This window comes from Symphodus melops (assembly GCF_947650265.1).
Source record: "Symphodus melops genome assembly, chromosome: 5".
In the NCBI taxonomy this organism is placed as follows: domain Eukaryota; kingdom Metazoa; phylum Chordata; class Actinopteri; order Labriformes; family Labridae; genus Symphodus; species Symphodus melops.
The window spans coordinates 21,431,614-21,450,062 of NC_136695.1; the positions used below are offsets into that span (position 1 = coordinate 21,431,614).

The following is an 18,449-nucleotide window of genomic DNA, read 5'->3' on the forward strand; positions in this document are numbered from 1 at the left end:
TGGACTCTCCCCCACACCTCTGCGCCCTCATATCCCCTGCTCTTTATCCATCCTGTTTAATGATCACATGATCTTTCTTTTACTTTTTTTGTTAGTTTTAAAAATACATCACATTCCTTTAACAAACAGGGTTGCAACACCACATTGTCAGAACTTGCAAGTCATCCCATGTGTGACAGCTTTCTGTGATCATTACTGTTAAAGTGGGCTGCACAGAGGTGGGTGGTGTTGATTGTGATATCTTATATTGGTCACAGCTGTCATCACATTTCCCCTCAGGTTATGTGAAGACTCTTTATAAATGACTTTTCCTGTGAAGGGAGGTGTTAATTTCTTATGACGGGGAAGGAAAGCAAAGTGGTTTCTTCAAGTCAAAGACAAGTTGTTCTTCTACGTGTCCTTTTTTGAGCAGAAGCCAAAGGCAGCAAGACCATTTCCCCCAAGTCCCCTCTCTGCTTCAGACGAAAAGGAAACTAGAGAGCAGCCGCAAGATGAGCACTCTCAGAGGCATCGTCATCTCGAAACCTCTTCACCTACTCTTTATGTTTTAATGACAGTTATAAATATCCAGCCACCACGTCGTCTTCCTGTTTCATACATTGCTTGCATATTGGGGAGGGTAAATATGCAACTCGTTTGTGGTGCTGTGACAAATTATGTTGGTGCTTCTATTTGTGCAACTTGCAAAATGAAATCCAGATTTGAGTTACTTAGAAAACCATGGCAATAAAACAGTCAAGTCTATGAGGACTCAGCAGCGCACCAACAATGTAACGTTTTTATTACAAGAAAAGCTGGACTCAGAACTTATAGTTAATTTGAAGCACAAAGTGAGCTTGAATTCCTTTTTTTTTTTTTTTTTTTTACTCAATCACTAAATAGGCATGGGTCAAGACAATAAAGCAGCCCCCGAACTTAAGCAAAGCCGTATGTTGCTGAATTTTTATTGACTAAAGTCTGCAAGCTTCAGCAAAGCAACAAGATCAAATAACTCAGGTATGAAAACAACTGCTTAATAGTGGATCAGTGTGCGACGGGCTTGTCGAAATCCTGCTGATGTGGTCGGCTGTGCTGAAACGAGAGCTTGTTATGCAACAGTGTTGTACATTTTAGGACAGAAGGAAACCTTAAAAAAAGTGATGTCTCACACCACTTGGGGCTTGTTGGCCGACGGCCTCTCAAACTAGTGAGTGGGAGCTTATGTTGAAGAAATGTTGATCTGCTTCCTTCAGTTCACTCTGTTTTCCCTCTTTGTTCCTTTTCTTCACCACAAGATGGAGCCAGGTGTGGAATTTGAAAGGAGAACGAAGCCAGTGACTGTTCACGCTCATTTATTTTGTTTAAAAACATCAGCAAAAAAAAAAAGTTTAGAAAGTGCAAAGTCTGTTTAATAAGTTAAAAATACACATTACTACAATAATTCCCTTTGACAAACACTGGCTGAATCTGAGGGGGAGAATAATCAGGTTATTGACAGAAGATTTCAAGTTACTTGGAATAAAACAACAATTAAATGAGCCAAAGCATTCCTGACATCCATTCATGGTTCTCTTTCATTCTAAAAAAAAAAAGAAGAAGTCCCAAATACATTAATCAACTGATGATCTAACACATCCCGCTTTGATTTTCCCTTCTTTAGTAATCCACCCCCCTTCTCCCCCTCACTACATTCTCCTCTCTTTATCACTGGCTGGGGCTCCTTTCCCCTCCTCGCACAGCGGTCATGAGATGACTTTTGTAGGTTTTGCTGAGTCCAGTCATCCAGAACTTGAGTAACCTGACGTTGTCCTCCTCACCCGGCCCCGTTGCCCCGAGGAGGGCCAGAACCTTCTGGGTGTCCTCCCTTCCCCGCCCGTCCACTTTGGAGAACTTGAACAGTACTTTGACCTTACTGAAAAGAAGAGACTCAGCTGTGAGTTGCGGAAACGTTGCATCAACCAGGACAGTTTTCTTTTAGAATTTATGAGTTGTACTTACTTCATCCACTCCTCCTTCAGACACAACAGGCAGTGAGACACAACATCCACAGACAAGTTCTCATTAGACAGAGCCACCTCAAGCTTGTTCAGTAACGTGGGACCTGAAAAAAAGACAAGTTTGAGAGTTCACTGTTTGGCCATACTTCTATTGTTTGAAGTGTTTCCTGTTAACTTAAATAGTCTTGCTTTTTTTTAGCAAGAGACAGTTGTTGCACTACTGTTTAAAGACCAGTAACCTCCAAGATAACATTTATATTCTTCTTCTATCTTACTTTAACAGATAGATAGACAGACAGACAGATACTTTATTGATCTCGAGGGAATCAACAAAAAATATCTATCAAGGGATTTCTTCAGTCACGTTTTCAGGTATGTAGAATAACAACCTGTCTGGCAAAAACAAGTTCTTTTAATGGAAGTTTTTTGACCAGGCATTTCTTGACCCCATGGATTCAATTGAAACCATTACAAATGGTATTGTTGCTGACAGCTGAAGTCATTTATTCTAATCTAATTCCAAGATGTGTTTTTGTTTTGTTTATAGAACCCTATAATATGGGGAACAAGTAGGGCCCGAGTCTAGAGTGGCTTTTTCCTTAAAATACTTCAAGTTGTTGTGTTTTTATCCATGAACTATATCAAAAGTTGGCGAGCTGAACAGATGAAATGGCAGTTGGAGAATAGATAACATTTTTTTTCCCCACATATAAGCCGACCGTGGGATCCTTGGTACAGGACATGTCTGGACATTTTCCTACTCTTCTGTTCTGACTTTGATCAACAACAAATCTGGCTCACATTAAGGCCAACCCTCCAGCTACGTGTGTTTGGATGCTTATTACGAGCCAGTTGATCAAAAATGTCTCAAATAAATCCTGGGATAAAAATGAAGAGAGTCAGCACTAAATTGGCAACACTTAGCATTCTTAATTTTTTAATTGTATGTTTTTACGCGATAAGTTGTATCTACTGATCAGGGGCTACTTTTAAACCATGGTCTGTGTGCTCACCTCTGTCTGTGGGCTGTGTGTTGGCACTGCTGATGGTAAACTGATAAAGTGAGGAGATGTCATCTTCACCTTGGGCTGAAGTCTGACAACTTTTCTCTGAACTGACATCCACCAGCACGGAAAACTCTACAGGATTTAAAAAAAAAAAAAAGGACAAATTCAATACAATATAATGTGTATGATGCGGAAGTACAAACGCTCAACATGCTACTTCAAGACTACTGTATCTTGTACCTGACGAGCTGACGTGTGCTGGGATGGGCACATCTGGGCTAAGACCCAGGAAGTTGCATTTGTAGGCCTCCTCATACTGAGCACTGTATGGCACAGAACGCACACAGCCCACTGGGAGTAAAGACTGGTTGGAAGAAGGAAAGACTCATGTTATCATCAGCAAAGAAAGCAGGTGACTGGACCTGATGACACACACGACTGGGACAAGTTATGTTATTAGCAAGACTTTTGTTTTTTCCTCCACCAAAGAGTCAAAATGAAAGTAGTGGAAAGATAAGAGGGAGTAAAAAAAAACTTACAACAATACAAAAGTGTGAACAGTTTGAACCACAAAAAGATCACGTATAAAAGTGTTGGCAACATTAGACTCCAACAACCACTGACATTAAAACAGATAAATATACAGTATAAAAACCTGCATACATAGAAATGTAATACTGCTGCTTTTGTGTACAGTATAAATCTTTATATAACTTGTTATTTTATTTTTTGTATCTGAGTCCTTTTCTGTTTTTAGTGCTACCTGCTGCTGGAATCTGAATTTCCCTGAGGGAACCTTCCCAAAGGGTTAATAAAGTTCCTATCTAAATAAATAATAATAAAATGTGAACAGTTAGATGTTCTGTCTCGTTGATGAATTCTGCATACTATATATATATATATATATAAAATACTTCTCAGCTGGATTGCCAGGTCTGTGTGACAAAACAAGCTCAATGGGCAATCAAAACAAGCCCAACAGCTAATAAAACCAGCCCAACGCAGGAAATCAAAATGAGCCCATAAAAACCTCTGAGTGCGAGCACGAGGTCTGCGTCTGTGTGCTGGCTCAGAGGGAATGTGTGTCTGTGTGAGAGAGAGCGCATTTGTATTTTGTTATGGGACATACTTATTTGTTGATTTGGTTGGATGTTTGACATTAACAAAGTTCATATTGATATTTATTAATAATCTAAATGAAAAAGTAGCCAATAACTGTAGGAAAAGTGCAGACCTGAGAAGCCTGCATTAGTAATGAGACTGATTATTTCTATATTTTTTATTAATGCCTAAAACCACTGCTAAGGGGTAGGTGTCAGCATGCAACAGCAAAAGAGCCTTTTTTTTTATTTTCACAATAAAATGTTTCAATGAGTAAACATTCGACAGCTAAAAGAAAGCAGGATAGAATTTTTTGTTTAAAAGAAAAAAAAAAAAGATGCACAGGAACAAGATCAGCAAAGAGATCAAAGGAAATGCTTTGTCCTCACAGGAGCTTTAAAGACTTTTGTGTAAAGTGAGTGTTATCTCTAGAAGAGTGTTAAACTCTGATTATTTGAACCAATGATAAATGAAGTCTTAGCTAATGAACGGTGACCTCTTGTCCTTATTCACGTTTACCCACATTATAAAAACACCAGGCTTCCTAACCAGATGGAAAGGGTTTCAGGGCTAGTACCTTGAGCACTATGAAAGCTGATTGGATGAGCCCGGGGTCTGCTCCTCTCCATATGACCTGATTTCCCATGAGCACGTGCCACACAAGCTGACGAAACTCAGCCGCCCCGAGGACCTGCAGACCCAATCAGACTGTGATGTACAACAGCTCACAGACACGCAACATGAGCTAATATCAAGATGAGAATTAAAGTCTTAAATAATGTAATAATAATTGAAATATTTTGAGTGCCAAAAAGCTATATAGTTATTTGTAATGCTCTCACTTAGAGGGCAAACTCAAAATGCAATTATCACCTGTCTAAAATGCCTCAGTGACCAAAACTTGGGTCCTGGTATTTCATCTAATTTTCCATCATCACACAGGAAGTCGTGGTCCAGCTCGCTGTCCGACTGGATCCGATGTGGCGTAGGACCGCCTCCTTCTGCGCCCTCCCAGCAGCTCATTTCCTCCTCTTGCTCTGATGGAAAATGAGAAAGCGATAACAGAATGCTGTCATGATGTCGGGGGAAGTCCACAGGAAGTTGCCATCTCGAAAGACTGTCTTAATATCACCCTTTGTTTACAGTCTGCATGTGACGCTATCAGTCCTGTTTCCTAAACAAAGTGAGTGATCTACATCTGACCTCTTTTTTTATGACTTACTCTAAACCCTCAGAACACAAGAAAAAGCCACAACAGAATGAAACAGCTTTTAAAACTAGTATTTTAAAGTGTTTATTTTATTTGTATTGCTTATTAAAAAAATAGGTTATTCAATCATGTGATTAATGTGCATTTATTTATCCCGTTGTGGCGAGGATTTGGTAAAGTGCAACAGAAATAAAGTTAATCCCCCGACGATATTATCATGAGTGAAGAGGAGATTAAAATTCCACCATCTAAGAGCGGGGTTGTACTGGGAAACATCTGTGTAAATCTTTTAATCACTCTCTAAATCTTGAAGAAAAATAATGTGTGAACACTTTCTGGAAAGGCAGTGTATGTGCATACAATGGTATCGTGAATCACTGGTTTTCTGTCTCTCACTGACTGACCCAGTGAATCAGACTTTCACAGGAGACTTTGCAGACTGATGATAAAACTACGACACATTGTGCAAACACATGGCATCCGATGATGTCAGCCATTAGGAGGCCAAAAACATGTTGGAGCATTACTCCGGTTACTGAAGCAAACAGTCAGCTCAGTTCAAGTCCATTCAAATCAATTTGATTCCATTTTAACACTTAGCTGGAATGAAGGTTTCAGTAAGAATTCCAAAAGCATAAAACTAATCAACCATCAAATAATAATATCAGGAGAACTGAGCCTGTGATATAAATAACACCATAGTGTGTGTTGTCTGGATGGCTTGTGAGTGTGTGTGTGTGTGTGTGTGTGTGTGTGTGTGTGATGATAAGAACTGGGCAGCAAAGTACAGTATGCTCCGTCTAAAACTGTGTTTTAGCTTTGTGAGGTGGCAAAGCTCGTACAAACCTTAATCAAGAGAGGTCAACTTGCAGAATACGTTTGGCTTTCATCACTTAAAGTTGAACTTAGTTGGACTGGAGGAAGAGCATTTTTGTCTCAGCCTCAAGCGCCAAACCCAAACAATTTATTCCATCTTCCTTTTGTCATTATGATTGTTTTTTTTTTTTTCCTTTTTGGATTTCATCTGTTTCTGATCACATTCTTTGAGTATCAGGAGATACTCTTGTGAAAAGTGATCTCTTTTGAGGGACAGAATGTACTTTTTCTCGAGCCTGACTGACACTAGCTTTTTTTTGTTTTTAGAGGACAAAAGAGCAGATTACTGACATGGAAGCAGGTATAAAAATGTCTTTGAGCTGTAAAGAAAAAAACATGTTTTCTGTGTTGATCGAGGACCAGTCAAGAAATGACTTTGCAAATGAGACGGCTACTTTCTTATAAAAAAAGATTCACAATGATTGATATTTATACTAGTATCCTCATAACCACCCGCCGCTCGTCTTTCGATGTTAGTTTGAGGTGCAGCAGACAGAAGTACGATATTATTACAATACTTGAGTCACAACATTTTTTGTACATATTCTGTTATTTTAGATGATGTACTTCCTGCTTATTATTTGTTTACCTGCCCAGGGACAACAGATGTAAATGAGCTATTAGCTAACTCTGGTGCAATTATATTTAATTGTACAAATACAATAAAATACAACAACAACAAAAAACTAAAACATTTTGCGATATGCAGAGAATTGAGATACAATATAGCACAATATGTCCACAAATAAAACTATATAATAATAATGTTTGTGGAGTTTAAAGTCTTTTAAAGGCCCATTTGACACCAGCATTGAAAAGGAGCTTAGGCTATAAATGCTTCACTTATTTCATTCTTGTCCCCATCCAAATGAACAAATAAATAAATGAGTGCATAAATAACTATTTAATAACAACAACACCTGCACAAATTGAATAGTTTTGCAAAAACAGCACAATTCCATCTTTTCTTACAAAACATGATGGAATACAACTCGTGTTTCATCTCACTATTACTGCTGTTAAAACAAACACATTTACATCAAAATCGTTGTTTGCTTCAGTGAAGTTGTTATTTAGCAGGACTGAACGTTACGCAGAACTCTTTATGTCACATATTTTTAGGAGCAGAGCACCACTAAATGTCGGATCCTGAAATCGCCTCTAATGTTGACAGCAGCTCATTCAATGTTTATACCCTGCTACAGGTTTAAACAGGTGTTAGTAGAAACCATACCATATCATCACGATACGTTATCATTGTGATTTTAAACATTTCGCGGTATGCTGAAATTTGCAACTATGAAAAAGGCTGCATGCACCTCACAACCTGATCTGTTTTTATTTCAGTCTAATCGAACTGAACTGAACACAAAAATGTATGAACGACTGCAGTCGTTTTTAACAATACAACTTGTTCAATATGAATTGGGCATTCCTTCAGAAATTAAAAATTTTAAAAAGCATATTTTGCTAATAATATAATTAAAAATATCAATACTTGGCGACCATGAGACAATATCATATATGAAAAATGTTGCAATACTATATTGTATTGATTTCTTCCCCCATCTCTGAGCGTTAGTTTACCAAAATCTGCATTACCTGTCTGTCTCTCTATGAGCACCAGTGTGTCCTCTGTGGGAGCTCCCTCCAGCAGCTTCTCTGTCAGACGACTTCCACAGGCCTTCAGCAACCTGGAGTCATTATGATATAACACAAATTAGCATCTAATAATGAGCTTTGAGAAAAGAGAACTGCATGCATGTTACCGCAGGACTGCAGACGGTACATGAGCTCACCAGCTGAAGGAGGAGTGCAGACTGGCCCAGAGGTTGGGATGCTGGGTTAAAGAGGTAAGTGATCTGGCTGCATTTCCACTCCTCTGATGAGGGAACACAGCAGGTGAGAAGACGCTGTTCATTCTCACTGCTCGCTGGGGACACACTCCTTGTTCACTGTCAAACACCTGAATGGACATGAGAGTGAGAGTGACAAGACATTAAGTGACTCTTAATCCCAACAAAAAAAACCCTCCTCATGTTTCTATGTAAGTAAGCCATATAAAAGCATGGTGTTGATGTGTGTTCTCTACCTTGAGGGCTGTGCTTTGTAGGCTCTGTATGGTGAGTCTCAGGTGACGTAACAGGAAGGGCCAGGAGTTGATGAGGTAGATTCTGTCCATTGCTACCATAACAATACTGTACCAACGCTGGAAGCCCCTGGCCAGGCTGTCTTTGATAAAGAAGGTGTGTGAGAACACAAAACCGTGTTGCTCATCTCCAAAGAAAATTGGCCCTTCACGTCCAGGGCAAACCTGATGAAGCAAAAAAAAATACAAAGGTAGAAGCATTTGTTGCAAATAAAAATGAACAATATATATATATATATATATATGAGGGATATATATGCAAAATCTGTGACTCCAACACAATACATAACAGACGTACGTCACTGTTTACCTCACAGCTGAGGCTGCGTACACAGGCCTGCCGGACCACACTAAAAAGCTGTGACTGTCTGGGATGCTGGTGGCTCAGGAAACGTATCCCTGTTTCATCATCGATGCTTACAAAGCCTGGGTGAGATGCAGGCAGAGATCGGCATCCCTATAGGGCAAAACGAGGAGGCAAAATCAATTATCACAAACAAGACAATAGTCTTCTGTATAATAACATGTTTAATGTTAAAGACAGGTTTATAGAAGGGTGCATTTTTCTAATGACTTCACATTACATACACATACTGCCCTCCTACTGTCACCCTCCACTCACATCACACATCTCTCCTCTCTGGCTGGCTGAGCTGTTAGCCCTCATAGTAAGCCCCTCTCCTTCCCGGTCAACATCTCGGTCCCTGTCCCCAGGCACAGGGGCCCCTGTCTGGGATGAAGGAGATGGGGATGGAGGATGCAGTGCCTCTGTGCAAAACAACGTCCGAGGGCCATGGAGCTCACAGAAATGACAGAGAGCAACCAGAGCGTTCATCTGGAGGACAAGCAACTAGTTAAATCTCTGTTTGCTGTGCTGAATGCTTCTGTTAGACTCTGACATGAACAGGAACAAGCAGTTCATTACATAGCGTTTATTATTATTATTAAAAGCATGATATTTATCGTGTAAGTTATTCTTACCTTCAGCACAGAGCCAAGTTGGTACTCAATGCTACTTCAAAGATTGGCATTCATTTGTCGCAACATCAATAAAACAGTCGTTACATAAATAGCAGCGTCATAAATATGGATTTAAAATAAAAACTCGATTCTTGATATAGGCCGTTTTTCAGAAGTGCATCACTCTCAACAAGTATAACGTGAGTTTTCTACACTTTTCCTTGGACTATTTTCAATCCGTGCAGCTGCTAGCTGACAATAACACAGCGTGTCACGTGACGAGCAGTCACGCGCTCGAGCTGAAGTGACGCATGGCAGTTGACGGCATCTCTTTATTTTTATCCTCTAATTTAACCTTTAACTTAAAAAATACACGACGTATTGTTCAGAAAACGAGAAAACCAGTTATCAAATAATTCACTTTCTCGAACAAGACTTTCTTAAAAATCACAAGGAAAGTAAAATAAGACGAAACTAAAATAGAGAACTTCATTACCCAAGGTTCCCCACGAGACAACAAACTCTGGGTCAAAGGTTGATTTAAAGCGAGCCTCGTGTACCTTTATGGATAATGTCCTAAATATATCATATATATCTTGTAAATATATGTTAAAGACGTTTTTACTTTAAAAACATTTAACTAGGTGTGACTTCTAAATATTTATTTTAATTTTTGAAGGTTCGCGGAATTTAATAAGAACCCTCTTAACAAACCACTTCCGCATTAGCTAAAGTGAACTCAATTTTCCTTCTTAAGGAGTGTCCGGTCATTATTTGACTTTGTGTTAGTTTAAAGCAGTTCAAGCTAAAGGTTTAGAGGCAAACTTTATTAGTCTTCGGCATGGCATCGGAGGACGGATTGGAGATGAACCCAGCTCAAGAAGAGGATCACAGGAATAGTGGGACAGTCACAGACCAGGTGGAGGTCCCACCTGACCCCAGTTCCTCAGCAGGTAAATTAACCTATTTTTGTGATGATGATAATAATAACAATAATAATGTTTTATTTGTATAGCACCTTTCATACAGGTGTGCAGCTCAAAGTGCGTCCAGCAAAACAAGACATAAAATTAGCATAAAACATGAACAACATAAAAATATTATAAATTACACAAAACAGCATGATAAACGGCATCTGTTGAAAAGGATTCTTCACACACTTTTTTCAACTTCAGTTAATAAGTAGTAAAATGAGTCGATATAAAGTAGCCTAGTAACCTTGAAGAGGCTTTTATTTATCCTACTTTATAGAAATGCTTTGAAATCACATCACTGGGTTTTGTCTTAATCTTTTCTATGTTGTTGAATTTAATCAAAGTCCTCCTTCTGTGATTCACTTCCGTATAAGAGTGAGAAGTTGAGTTCTGGTAACTGCTATCTCATCTTGTGGCTGAAACTAAAGGGGACTCTCCAACAAGCTTGTTGACCACTAAACTCTGCCAACATTTAATGCTGGACCAGTTTCAGGAGCTGGGAAGTGAGTCATATACCAGAAGTATTTTGACGTTGAGAAGAGTTTGTCCTTTGTGTTTGCATTCACTCCCACTGAAATCCAATAAAGTTTCAGAGGAAATTCATTATTATTTCTTTACCCAATTACTGTACTGTCTGGAAACTTTACAAAAAGTGTATGCTCATGTTTTCCAGTACAAGCCAGTGCTGTCTCAGTGGAAGGAGAGATAAAGACAGCAAATAACTGAAGGATTTTGGTCGTGAGTCACTTCCAGTGTTTGGTCTGGATACAACATTCATTACAAGGCTGGTGGTGTGTGTTCAGCTTTACAGTCAAGCACATCTCAACGAACTTGGCTGACATTTGAGTCCCATTGGAGAAAGTCATTGGCACCTGTTATCGGATTTAGACCCCCTGAGAAGTGTAATGGAGAGGAAGTCAAGGGTTATACACATTTGTTACACCCAGAGTCAGTGTCCTCGAGGGAATAAATCAGCACTATGTTCACGATCTTGATTGCAGTATCAAACCTGATTTTATATGAGAATTACCAAATAACGTTTATTGAATTTTATGTATTTAATATTCTGTAACATTGTCCAATTAAGACACATTGGATGCACAGATAATGTTCAGGTTTAAGGAGTAATATGAATGGAAATGGTTATTTCTTATTTTTATTTTCATTTATTAAAGTATTTAAATGAATTAAAATGAGCACTCTGTGAAGAAACAAGCTGAGAGTACGGTCAGTGTTATAACTGATATAAACTGGTGGGATGTACTGCGTTGTTCCTTTGGCCCTCTCTCTTTTCTACACCCACTGCCTGATTGTCAGAGAGAACGGTTGTGATTCAGTGTGAGGGGAGGCCAGGCGTCTAGCAGTTAGTGCGTGTGGTCCATGTGCGGAGGCTGGGGTGCTCCAAGCCAGAGGCCCAGGGTTTGAATCCGACCTGTGTTTTCTCTCCTGTATGTCATTCTCTCTCTGATTTCCAACTCTATCTACTATCCACCATTGCATTGTAATTTAATTCCACAAGTCCTGCTCACTTTGAGTCTTTCTCTTTCATCCACAGAGTCAGCACGACAGGATCAGAGCGGAGTCAATGTGTGTCAGTTTTTCCTGATGGGAAAGTGTCACTTCGGACAGAGATGTCGTTTGTCTCACAGGTCTGCTCGCCTTATCTTAGCAAACTCACAAACAGGATGTAGAGTGACTTTCAGTTTTGAAGCGTGCCTAACTTCTTGTAATTAATGAAAGCAACATTAAATGAGTTTTGCAAATACCTCCTGCACTCTCAGAGAAGCTGTTCTTGATGTTAAATGCTCATAGAATTTATAGGATGTAGAATCTAAACCTTGTTTGTGACTGCAAGTTGAAATGCATTAAAATGGCAAAAAAAGGCTGTTTCAGCCACAGTAACTGTCATTTCACATGTGAGTATTGATTCAACATAGATTTGAAAAACTCTGTATTGATAAGTTGTATCTGATACTGGTGGCCTCTAAAGTCTCCTTTCACCTCCACATATAATACTTTTCTAACAGCTGAATCCGTTGAGGAGTTGAAAACAATTGCAGCACAACTATTAGTGCCTGAATATGTTTTCCTTTTTGCTTTGCTTTTTCTGGTTTTGGAAAAAAAGCATCTTTAAGAAAAATAGCCAAGTGTATTGTGTAATTTTATTCTTGTTGATGTCAGTTATTATTTATATTGTTCACAAGAAACAACGAGACTTAGTCATAACTAAATACAGATGGTATACAAAGTTCATTACTTTTACTTGAATCAGTGTCACACAGGATTAAGACTCTATTTGAACATGTTTTTTCCTCTGTTGTTGCACTCTTTCTCAGTGACCCCTCAATAGATGATTCAGGGGCTGCAGCTCTTGACCAGGACGACAAACCAGGTCAAGAAAAATACAAGAAGAAAGTGAACAAACCAAAGAAGCCCACATATGATGCAAAAGGTCAGCTCAGGTCCCGATAGTTCCTTATATCATGTGCTAATGACATCACACTGTCCTACCGCCAGTCAGACTTCATTTGATCATGACTCACTTTTTCCTCACATTAATCTGTCAAAAACATTCTTCATGTAATCCTCAAACAGAGGTTGAAAAAAAGCCCCGCATGCGCACAGCAGATGACGTTATTTCCCGGATCCTGTGGGACCCCACAGTGGATGCATCAGAGTTTGTCGTTGGGTACGTGGATCGCTTCCTGGGTGTGCTGGAGCGTCCCTTCTGTGACTTCAACTGGGACACCAATCCCTGTGACTGTGATTACACCACTGATCTGGCCCTCCCCAGACACAGGATCCAGTACTTCACGCTCAGAGGATACCGTGTGTGGGATCGTCACAGCAGGACTGACAGGGTGTTTGGATCCACCGGTCAATCTCTGGCTCCCCCCTTTGGAGGGGACGAGGAAGTAAAGAGTAAGAGAAGACCTGTTTATGCTAAAATGCAATACACTTGTCAAAGAGCCAGCACACATTAAAAAGTGCACACTGATGAAATGTGACCATTTTGTTTTTACAAGAATTGAACACGGAAAACAAAGAGGAACAACAAGAGCTCCTCGAAACAACAGAAGAGCAGCCACCTGCTGCCTGTGGGCAGGAGGAGAGTGAAACAGGGGAGCGTGTTCATACAGACGACACACATCTGGAAGAGGAGAAGCAGAGGGAGATGAATATTTACGCCGCTGACTCAACAGCAGCAGCTCCTCAGTGTGGAAGAGACCCTTCTCAGGAACAACAGGAAACACAAGGAGCACGTGTTGCGGAGGAGGCTCATGAAAGGTCTGCATGTTCGTTCGTACATAGACTTAAAGTGACGGACAGCAACACATGCAAAATGTTGTTTTTTCGTGCCCACGGGTTCGTCCTGCCGTTTGTTCAACGTAAACTTAGCATTAAAGTGAGACAGCGTGTTTAGTTTGCTGAAGTGACTAAATGATATAGATCTGCAGAGATACATTTATTAACAGTGTTTTTGATAATCTAATGAGAGACCAGTTATTTTTTTTAAAACATTGCCCGCTCCAACTTTTACAAAGGAGTAGTTGATGCCCCACGTTGCCTGAAATGAAACCAAACTGAAAATCTTGCTAAATTCAAAGAGGCATGTGAAAATGGGGGATGATGAAAAGTGACATCACTAACTGAATCTACAGGCTCCTGTTGTGTGATTGATGTGTTGCTGTGACCGCACAGCTTCGTTATTACAAACGTAACATCAGGATTCTAAAAGTTTACATGAACACATCACATCATCTGAGGAGCTCTTCTGAAAGTGGAGAACATTCACAGGTAATAAGGAATTCAAAATGACCGCACTTTACGATGGGTTTAAAGCCGTGACTCTGAACATCGAAGGGATCGCAACAAGGTTAGAACATTCGGAGGAAGTTACCATGGTGATCTAGACGGGTCAAAAGAGAACCGTCGGAAAACCTCCGGAAGACCCTCTTATCTAGCTTGGGATTTACTCCCCAGGACATTTCTCGGCCAACGTTTTGACGAGCTATTTGTTCACATAGAGAAAACTTTTACTACCGTGCTCTTAAGTCACAACATTGAATCTATTTTATAAACATTCAACTGTTTGTTTTTAGGACTTGCACCAAAATGTGTCATGTCTGACAAGAAAATCAAGCTTACTCTACTCCCACTTTAGTGATTTAACTCAGCTGTTTTAATTTTAGACCGGAGACTTCAACAGACCAAAGTTCCTCATCCCCGAAAGAAGGAGAGAGTGTAAAAGAGGAAGTGTCGGAAGAATGGCAAGAGAGCTGGGAAGGAAAGGACGATGCTTTGGTGAGTACAGTAAACACTGTCAGTAAGATGTGTTTTTTTTTGAACAGGCTGATTCAACATGTGTTTTCGCCTTCTTTTAAACCCAGAGTCATCTTGCAGCTCTCAACATCTGCCAGAATCCATCAGCACCCCTGGAGCAGAGGGAGAAGAAGAGTGGCGGTCGCCCCCCTAAAAAACGACCCACACACTTCATCACCTTAAGAGCCAACACTCCCGCCGTCCTCTCTAGTTTCCAGCAGCTGCAGGAGGAGATCACCTCCCTCCTCCCCTCCTCTGCCCCTCACTGGCTGACTGCCTCCAGCCTCCATGTCACCCTGTGCCTCCTGGTGCTTCCCGGCCCTGCTGAGGTGGCCGCTGCCGGGGAAATCCTCCGACGGTTCGCTCATTTGGATCGTAACCCTCCCGTTGCTCTGACCTTTCCCGTGAAGCTGAAGCATTTCAACGGGAAGGTGCTGTACCTGAGCCCCCAGCCTCAGCTCCTCCTCCAGCAGCTCAACAGCGGCATGCAGGAGGCCTACAGGAAGGAGGGCCTGCTCCACAGGGACTCCTTCAACCCACGCTACCACCTCACACTGGCCAAGGTAAAGGACCCTGAAGGGGAGAGGATGTTTGAAGGGGTGGGGGAGCTGAAGGTGGGGAAGGGCTTAAACTTTGGTCGTCTGCCAATAAACACCTTACACCTTTGTGCCATGGGTGGCCCCAAAGTAGACGGATTTTATGAGATTCTGTGCACAGTAACTCTGAGATGATAGAGGAGTTTATGAACATGCACACACTACCTACATGTACAGTAATAGTCAGAGATACATGGACGAGTGTAACTACGCTGGCCATGCGGCCTTTTATAACCAAATCTGGTGTTTGTTCTTTAAGTTTTAAATTTGATTTAATTGTTTATTTATTCGACCAGAAGCACTTTAATGAAGGGTTTTAAATGTAAAAGGAAGGTCTGAAGGAAGAACAAATGAACTCGATGCAGCGTGACAAAACGCCAAACGCACCGTGCCATAACCAAACGTCACGTTACACGATACCTATTAGTTACATTAAAAATAAGAGGTCTGGGGAAAAAAACAGTTTTATTTCACAATGTATTTACATCAATTAACGACATTTCCTTTAATATTTCTGGATGAAATAAATAAATGTATGTCAGAGATGTTCTGTCCCAAACGTGGTGTCAGTGCAGACGATTCCTTTAGCGGCTGAACAGAAGAACGTAAACGAAGTCCCACTGAATGAAGATTAAAGACAGACGCAACAAATTAACTCAACTTCAGTCTGCACAAGGCTGCTTGTTATTTCACGTTTCAGAACTTGTTGAAATGAAATGTGTTTTAAAGCCTATAATTGAGTTGAACAGAATTTTATTTGTTAGGGACTTTAATCAGGGATTCAATACAGAGCATGAGACTGCCGTGCTGCACAGAAGGTTTATTGTTTTTGCTCATTTCTAATTCTATTTGGGCCTTATCAGACGTGATTTCTTAAAACAAACCTGTCGGATCTATCTATTAAATGACTATTTTAATTTGGGCAAGATGCAAGCAACGTGTGTGTTTTAGCTTCTCCATTTTAAGTAAATGTTGATTGCTCTTAATTTGTCTTACTATCTTCTTAAATGTAATGGACCACATGTAATGTATTTCTGTAAGACATTAAGTAACAGATCTATCCATCACCATGATCGACGGTCTTTGCAGAATTAGTCGAATTGCAAACTCTAAAATAAGCCCTGAGAAACAGCCAGTGTAAGCATCCCCAGCTGTTCACCTGGAGTCGCACACTAATAGACAGTTGAAAGGATTTGTCGTGATCTTTTGGACTCGAAGCTCACTAGAAATGAAGAGCAGAATACCAACCTTCTCAAAATAAAGAACCCATGAGTTGAACAATGGGGAATAATGGTTTCCCCTTTTTATGATCTGGTGGAACAAACTAGGCGTACGGGGAACGCCACACATACTTCACTTTGATATCTACGTTTTTATTGCTGCAGAGACGGGACGTTTGCGCTCGCTGTTAAGGCTTAAGGGCCAGACATAGATTGTTTATGAGGGGAAAAGATTACATTTTCTTTACGGCCATGAATTAACCAAAGTGCTTGTAATCTGCAGCTCTTAATGATACAACCTGTTATCTATGAATATTGTATGCACTGTTTTCAACGGAAGTCTTTGTATGCTTGTTTTCTATGAATGGTACAGACTTTATTGTAAAGGTCATTAAATATAAAACTGGCTGTTAAAACATCCTGTGTGTTGTGATCTTTTATCATCGCAGTGATGGATGTCCTGGATGCTGTACTGTTGCTGTGCTCTAACGTTGAGACACACGGAGGCTGCGTGAACGCTCCCTCAGCAACTCTTGCATGCATAATATAATTTTCTGTCGTCTTTCTCATCTTCCACACAGATTCTTCCACTATACATAGTCTATATGAGTCAGTGAGTATGCTCTCTGGCTCTTTACTGTTTGCTCCCTCGCTCGCATTATCTCCTTTTCCTCCCTTCCCCCACTCCCTTTCAGTGACACAGAAAAACCAACGCCGCCCCCTCCCTCTTTGCTCGCTCGCTTCTGCCCCCCTTTCTCTAAAAACACCATACTCTTTTTCTTTTTTTTTTACTCCTTTTTGCTGCCATTAGAGCTCAAATCTGCAGACCAATCACCCATGGAGCATCTCCATCAGGTCCCTCTCCATCACTTCAGCTGAACGTCTCCTCAGCCTCCTGTCCCCTGAATCAGAGCTGATGCTGTTCTGCAGCCGCCGCTGAAAACTGCTTTTGCCTTTTAAAAATCCATTGCATGCCCCCCCCCCCCCCCCCCCCCCCCCTCCCCTTCTCTATTCATTGTTTTCTCCATTTCTCTCCCCCTCCTCCCTCTTCTCTCAGCATCCCTCCATGGGAACCCACTTTTTTCCCTCCTCTTTATCTAATGTTGCTCTCCCCTGAATTTTCTCCTCCCCTCAATAATCTGTGTGCCTGTTACACTCTAATTTAATCTCTAACTTCCCAGTACAACTCCAGTTAAATCATTTGTGTCTAACTTGCGAGTGGATTTCTAAACCAAACCTCTTTGCTCAATCATTCAGCACTCACAGTTGGCCAGTAGGTTGGCATTCTTTAGCCCTTCTCGCAGTAATCTGGTCAAGGTTCAGGCTGGAAAACCGGGCACAGATTGGTCAGGTCGATGGGAATGTTGGTGGATGTTGGTGGGGGTTGGCTGTAGAAGTGTGCCTCTGGTATCTGGGTATGAAGCGAGAGAGGGGCTGGACCCCTTCTAATCCCCGTTAACAGATTAATTATCTTTGGGCAATATCGTGTTGCTGCAGTGTTGTGGAGTCGTACGGGCGCTAAACTACGAAGAGCTACAATGCAACGATAAAGGGTCCCTTAGGGGTGTCTCCTCAGTCTTAATCCCCCCTCTCTCTCTCTCTCTCTCTCCCTCTCTCTCTTTTGCTCTCTGACTCTCTCTCTCTCTCACTCGCTCGCTCTCGCTGAGAGCTCCTCTCCTATCCATCACCACAAGCACCTCTCCACTGTCACCAGACAATCCTACAATTATCGGCTTTTTAATTTTTTTTCAATAAATGCAAGAATTACCAGCTTCTTTTTCCCCCTTTTTCTCCCCATTTTGACCTGTTTTTGGTATGTCAGCAAGCCTTTTTTTTTTTCAGGATGATGTTTTTTCAAGAGCATCAAGCGCTGATGGCTGGCAGTGTACCGCTTTGAGAGGGTAAATATTTCACGGACACCGGTGAAGAGAAGAGACAGAAGGAGAGAGAAACCTCCCAACGCAGCCGATAGAGGTAAGACACTGATCTCTCTCTCTCTTTTGAATTGAACATGTGGCTGCTTAAATCATCATTACCAGCCAAATATATGTAAATGC

The 18,449-nt window shown here is 40.9% G+C and overlaps 3 protein-coding genes across 6 annotated transcripts in view; 2 read left to right on the top strand and 1 right to left on the bottom strand.

The window, feature by feature from the left end:
* Window positions 1-1,314: 1,314 nt before the first annotated feature.
* Window positions 1,315-9,557, bottom strand: flcn (folliculin). 2 transcript variants are annotated; one of them, XM_079342808.1, is made up of 12 exons: window positions 9,301-9,557; window positions 8,942-9,154; window positions 8,618-8,776; window positions 8,263-8,484; window positions 7,970-8,136; window positions 7,773-7,864; window positions 4,958-5,121; window positions 4,662-4,775; window positions 3,224-3,347; window positions 2,990-3,115; window positions 1,978-2,080; window positions 1,315-1,891 (listed from the first exon to the last, which is right to left on the bottom strand). In XM_079342808.1, the coding sequence occupies exons 2-12, from the start codon at window positions 9,152-9,154 to the stop codon at window positions 1,684-1,686; spliced, it is 1,692 nt and encodes a 563-aa protein (XP_079198934.1). In that variant the 5' UTR covers window positions 9,301-9,557; the 3' UTR covers window positions 1,315-1,683. The 2 variants fall into 2 exon arrangements, with proteins under 2 accessions (XP_079198934.1, XP_079198935.1); XM_079342809.1 differs by having other exon boundaries at window positions 8,630-8,776; window positions 9,301-9,555.
* A 34-nt stretch (window positions 9,558-9,591) lies between these two features.
* Window positions 9,592-16,810, top strand: leng9 (leukocyte receptor cluster (LRC) member 9). 2 transcript variants are annotated; one of them, XM_079342811.1, is made up of 8 exons: window positions 9,592-10,232; window positions 11,809-11,902; window positions 12,590-12,705; window positions 12,849-12,942; window positions 13,048-13,175; window positions 13,280-13,541; window positions 14,447-14,558; window positions 14,645-16,810. In XM_079342811.1, exons 1-8 carry the CDS (start codon window positions 10,121-10,123, stop codon window positions 15,305-15,307), a joined length of 1,581 nt encoding a protein of 526 aa, XP_079198937.1. In that variant the 5' UTR covers window positions 9,592-10,120; the 3' UTR covers window positions 15,308-16,810. The 2 variants fall into 2 exon arrangements, with proteins under 2 accessions (XP_079198937.1, XP_079198936.1); XM_079342810.1 differs by having other exon boundaries at window positions 9,593-10,232; window positions 12,849-13,175.
* Window positions 16,811-17,501: 691 nt separating this feature from the next.
* The window catches only part of ttyh1 (tweety family member 1), a 19,084-nt gene continuing 18,136 nt past the window's right edge, over window positions 17,502-18,449 (top strand). The window contains exon 1 of one of the 2 annotated variants that reach the window (XM_079342806.1): window positions 17,502-18,366. The gene's annotated coding sequence lies outside the window, so the exon portion shown is untranslated. The remainder of the gene's footprint in view (window positions 18,367-18,449) is intronic. The other variant, XM_079342807.1, reaches the window with a different exon arrangement.

Bases quoted from the DNA above. Each gene is read 5' to 3' on its own strand.
- flcn (XM_079342808.1), bottom strand. From the start codon at position 9,154: ATGAACGCTCTGGTTGCTCTCTGTCATTTCTGTGAGCTCCATGGCCCT. The intron at 5,122-7,772 runs GTAATGCAGATT...ATTTTCCATCAG, and splicing joins GCTCATAGAGAGACAGACAG to AGCAAGAGGAGGAAATGAGC. The intron at 3,348-4,661 runs GTACTAGCCCTG...TCTTCCAACCAG, and splicing joins CAGCTTTCATAGTGCTCAAG to TCTTTACTCCCAGTGGGCTG.
- leng9 (XM_079342810.1), top strand. From the start codon at position 10,121: ATGGCATCGGAGGACGGATTGGAGATGAACCCAGCTCAAGAAGAGGAT. The intron at 10,233-11,808 runs GTAAATTAACCT...TTTCATCCACAG, and splicing joins TGACCCCAGTTCCTCAGCAG to AGTCAGCACGACAGGATCAG. The intron at 11,903-12,589 runs GTCTGCTCGCCT...ACTCTTTCTCAG, and splicing joins AGATGTCGTTTGTCTCACAG to TGACCCCTCAATAGATGATT.